Source organism: Cryptomeria japonica, chromosome 2 (genome assembly GCF_030272615.1).
Source record: "Cryptomeria japonica chromosome 2, Sugi_1.0, whole genome shotgun sequence".
NCBI classification, from domain to species: Eukaryota; Viridiplantae; Streptophyta; class Pinopsida; order Cupressales; family Cupressaceae; genus Cryptomeria; species Cryptomeria japonica.
In genome coordinates, this window is record NC_081406.1 from 117,403,036 (window position 1) to 117,408,037 (window position 5,002).

General features: G+C 33.7%; 1 protein-coding gene across 1 annotated transcript; it reads right to left on the bottom strand.

Annotated features, from left to right (window-relative positions):
* Positions 1-1,618: 1,618 nt before the first annotated feature.
* On the bottom strand, positions 1,619-3,658 carry LOC131859433 (rust resistance kinase Lr10-like). Its single transcript, XM_059213170.1, has 3 exons — positions 3,350-3,658; positions 2,185-2,573; positions 1,619-2,126 (listed from the first exon to the last, which is right to left on the bottom strand). The coding sequence occupies exons 1-3, from the start codon at positions 3,656-3,658 to the stop codon at positions 1,619-1,621; spliced, it is 1,206 nt and encodes a 401-aa protein (XP_059069153.1).
* Positions 3,659-5,002: the final 1,344 nt, after the last annotated feature.

The following is a 5,002-nucleotide window of genomic DNA, read 5'->3' on the forward strand; positions in this document are numbered from 1 at the left end:
AATTAGAAACTTTTAATAATAAATATTTTTTATATCTTAAATATTATATAGTATTTTTTAAGTTTTTGTCTATGTAAGTTTGAATTTAGAAAAATTATATTTTTATGATAAAAATTTAGAAACATAGAAATTTATCTTTCCAAATTGAAAATTAAGATTCTTTCATTTTTTTTAATCTTTGTCTAAATTGGAAATTAGATTATTTCCTTTCTTTTTAATCTTTCTATAATAACAGTCTATGCAAAATTCTATTCACGAATGCACATGCTTTTTAAATTCTCTTTTGATTTATATGTGTAAAAAGGATTAATAAAGTTATATTGTGAATGCATTAATAGAAACTAAGTGAATAGAGTATCTTTTTAATTGTGTAATTGAGAAAAAATAGAATTTAATCTAACATTTTTATTCTATTGTTCTTTTTTTTATGCAAATCACTTGAAGAAAAATAGAAATATATTTCATTTTTATTATAATATTCCTTTTTTTTTTGCATGCAAATCAATTCATGAATTGTAAAATGAAAATACATTCTATTTATTTAAATCTTTGAATGCTAAATTTAAAATTAAAATTTAGATAGAAATAAAATCTTTCTAAAAATATTTAGATATTATATTTTTCTTTTTAATGCAAATCATTTCTAAGTTCCCAAATTAAATTTTTCTTTCCAAATTGAAAATTAAGAGTCTTTCCATTTTTTTAATCTTTTTCTAAATTGGAAAGTAGATTATTTCTTTTCTTTTTAATCTTTCTATAATAACAATCTATGCAAAAATATATATTAAAAATTTATTTTATACATTACCATGATGTAAAGATATATGAAATTTTCTATTTGTTTGTCGACAAGAATTCCATATCAATCCTTGCATTCTTTATTTACTTATTTTAAATTTGATTGGTTAAAGAGTAGTGGGGCCGAAATCTCTAAGCGTTAATTTCACATCACTTCAACTATTTAGGTATTTATAATGCCATTTTTTTGTAACATTATTGTTCTCTTAAGCATAATTGATTGTTTGATTACCATTGACATGATTACATGTGCATGACACTATTCACAGCTTAAACAATACAATCAATACATTATTCAAATATTTTATAGGTATCCTCTCTATGGTTGCGGTGACAGCAGATCCTCTTCTTTGTTGTATGCCTTGATCCACCTCTTCTACGTCTACGAGATTCAGGTACTATGAATGGTCTTCTAGTTTCTAGTTTATGATAACTCTTGTTAAAATCTTGATTAACATATCAATATGCAGAATGAACCAATGAAGAATGAATAAAATCTTGATTATCTATTCTATAGAAAAATGCTTAAGAACCAATGAAGAATGATTAAAGCTTTGATCAGTATCAATATGCAGAGATCTCAATATGTAGCGATCAGTGTTGAAGACAATAACAGGGCTGGATTCGCTTACCTGAAAGCTTGTTGTTCTGGTGCTGGGATCAAAAACCTTTTTTCTCTCTTCTTCGGAGGATTATTATATAGCATGAAGGGTAGCATGCAGTAACGTTACATTGCGTTACATTGAAGCAGAATGGCAATCGCAACCTGAATTGTACTGAATACACCACAAACCTACTTTTGCCAGACTCCTACATTGCGTTACATTGAAGCAGAATGGCAATCGCAACCTGAATTGTACTGAATACACCACAAACCTACTTTTGCCAGACTCCTTGCCTTCACCTCATCTGCTCCACTTATTCTCTCTCTCAACCTTGTTCTCAGCTTCCCATTCTCTATCAATTTAAACGCCCACTCAGGAAAATAGAATTGGCTTGAGCGGCTCACCTGTACATCAACATTATTTCTTCCTCCCACCATCTCCAATAACATCATGCCAAAACTATAAACATCTGATTTGTCCGTTACAGGTCCCAAATTTCGAGACCACACCTCTGGTGCAACATATCCTGGTGTACCCCTCGCTGCCGTCACTGATACGTGGTCATCTCTCCTTCCACACAGTTTTGCCAGGCCAAAATCAGCTACTTTGGCTGTAAACTCCTCATCCAATAATATATTGTGCGGTTTTATGTCGAAGTGAATGATGCGTTTGTGACACTCATTATGAAGATATGCAAGTCCGCGAGCAGCCCCCAAAGCAATTGAATACAATTGATTCCAATTAAGAACATGATTTTTTTTCTTTTCCTGAAAGTATAAACTTGTCGAGAGATCCATTTGCCATATACTTATACACGAGTGCACTTGTAACTCCTTCAAAGCAATACCCCAGCAAATGAACCAAATGAAAATGATGAATCCTTCCAATAGTCGCCACTTCGTTCATGAACTGAGTCTCGCTTTGCCGTGAGTGATCAAGCATTTTAACTGCCACAAGAGTACCGCTTGGAAGCTTTCCTTTATAAACAATGCCAAACCCTCCTTCACCCAGCTTATGTGCAAAGTTATTGGTGATCTTCTGAAGGCTGGAATACGAATATCTGGTTTGCATTTCATCAACATAACTGTTTAGAAATGTCTCTTTGGAGATAGACCGCTGGTTATCACGCTTCCTTCCAGGCACTTCCTTGTCGAAGAAGAACATCTTCTTCTGATAAGCAATTACCAGCAATAGTGCAACTATTAACAATTCGCTGCCGACGATCGCTGTCACTGATTACAAGGTAAATACTGTCAACTGTAACGAAGCATAATAAAAGATGACGCAACAAAGACAAAACAGAATTATAGGTTGAATATATTTAGCCTAGAAGGACGAATTCCCCAAAAATATTTGTTACTGGTGTAAAACTCCCGTATATAACATAGAGCTAGAGATAGTTGCCTAGAGCAATAGCAGTCTTCTTAGCAGTTTTAAACTAACTTGCATGGTCTGTAGCATAAATAATGGCAGAGATAGTAGAGATAGTAGTTAATATTAAGCTTATGAAATAAGGAAGAGAAAAATGTAATAAATATTGAATTCATGAAGTTTGATTCAAAATGTTGGCAGCATAAAAATACACATGATAGAATCTAGAAGAATAATTCAATCATATAATAAAAATTGTTTTTTCAAACATGAAAGTTTGACGTTTTTCTTTCATCTGTCTTTGAAATAGACAAAATTTGCCGTGAAAATTATGGACAATAAAGAGGAAGTGTTACTTACCTAAAGTAATTTCAGTCTTATTAGAAGTATTAGGTCAACGTGCATGGTCTCAAATATAAGTAAAGGCAGAGATAATTGTTAGTATTTTGCTTTGAAAATATAAATGAAAAAATAAAAATAAAAGCTTTTTTAGACGTAAAAGTTTGACGCTTTTCATTCATCTGTCAATTAAGTAGACATGGATTTACGTCTCTTACCGGGATTCAAGGAATTACAACTCGATTGCGTAGATTTCTGTTGTCCGAAATACAATCCTTTTTCCATGGCTTGCAATGCTCACAGCCTTCGCTGAAATTCCATTTTACTCTGAAACTATCTCTGTCAAACATTTTAACAGGTAGTTGCACTAATGATTTACAATACGTACCCAAGCTGAAGTCAGAATGATACCAACTCTTATTGCATTCTAAAGCATACGTTTCAGTGGGCAGGTACGCTATGATCTCTTCTCTGCACTCTCCCCATATACTTATATTCATGCATTCACCAGAAATGCGAAACTGAGGGCTAGACCAAAACTCCATTGTAAGGTTACTGCTCGACGGGTTGCAAGCTTCCCCCCACATATTTGTATCAACTATTTGCATGGAATTGATTGGAAAACCTCTCAGGTGGTCGAAAGGTTCTAGTATATAGTATTGGTAGCCACTGATGTTAATTAGAGGAATCTTGACTTTATCATCACAGTCAAGCGGAAAAGTAGGGTCACCGCAGCCGCTGTTCTTTCTTCCGAAGTGATATTCGAATAAATGACCCCCACATTCACAGGGTTCTGGACAAGCTTGAGATAAAGCGAGGCATAGCTTGAATATTGGGAAGAAAAGAAAGAGGAAGCGCAGGAGGTATAGAGGGGCGGACTGAAATGCTGAAAATGGCATAGATGAAGAGGTAGTCCTCCCATTTTCATCTTAGTTACAATGGTTAGAAGAAAATAAATAGAAATTAGGTGAACAAAGCAACATGAATGACAGTTTAATAGCGAAGAAAAAAGGTAGGAGAAGCCAAGAAAATGAGAGGTGTTTGAAAAACCATTACAAAAATTGCTAAGTCAATACGCCAATTGACCATACTTCCGTTACCAGTGTGAAAAGTCGGAGTCAATACGCTAGTAAATTGCGAAGTCAATACGCCAATTGACCTTACTTCCGTTACCAGTGTGAAAAGTCGGAGTCAATACGCCAATTGACCTTACTTCCGTTACCAGTGTGAAAAGTCGGAGTCAATACGCTAGTTTGACCTACTAGACAGTTGAATCCTGAAATTTTTCAGGATTTCAGGATTCAATTCAACAATTGAATTGCGCATATCTATGACTCATAAATTTCACGCGCTCTCTTTGACGCGTAATAACAAACATTTGAATTCCGCGGAAGTTACCTTTAGATGGACGTAGACTGGAAGGTCGCAGATCATTATAAATAATGTTTGGGATCTTTCTACGAATATCGCTCGAGTAAAGGGAAATTGCATCAAATGCATGGAAATGGATGTGACATTTTTATTAATTTTTGTTTTGGTTTCTACATGAAACGAAAATTGAATAACTCTAGCAAGTAAATTTCATAGAAAAGAGGAATAGCATTTAGCATTGACTAACAATAACATTTTCTCAGACAAACTATTATGTCGAAGCTTATGCAACCTATATTAGCTTGAAGATGGCGATTTCTAGAGGCTTCACAAAGGTTTGGTTTGAAAGTGATTCTTTAAATATAATTAACTATCTAAGAGTGATTCAAACCCCTAGTTGGACCATCAAGACTTTGATTATTGATTGCAAGAGTATACTTAACTCCTTTGATGAGTTTAATGTCACTCATCTTTATCATGAAGAGAACTCGGTTGCTGATAGGTTGGCCAATTTTGTT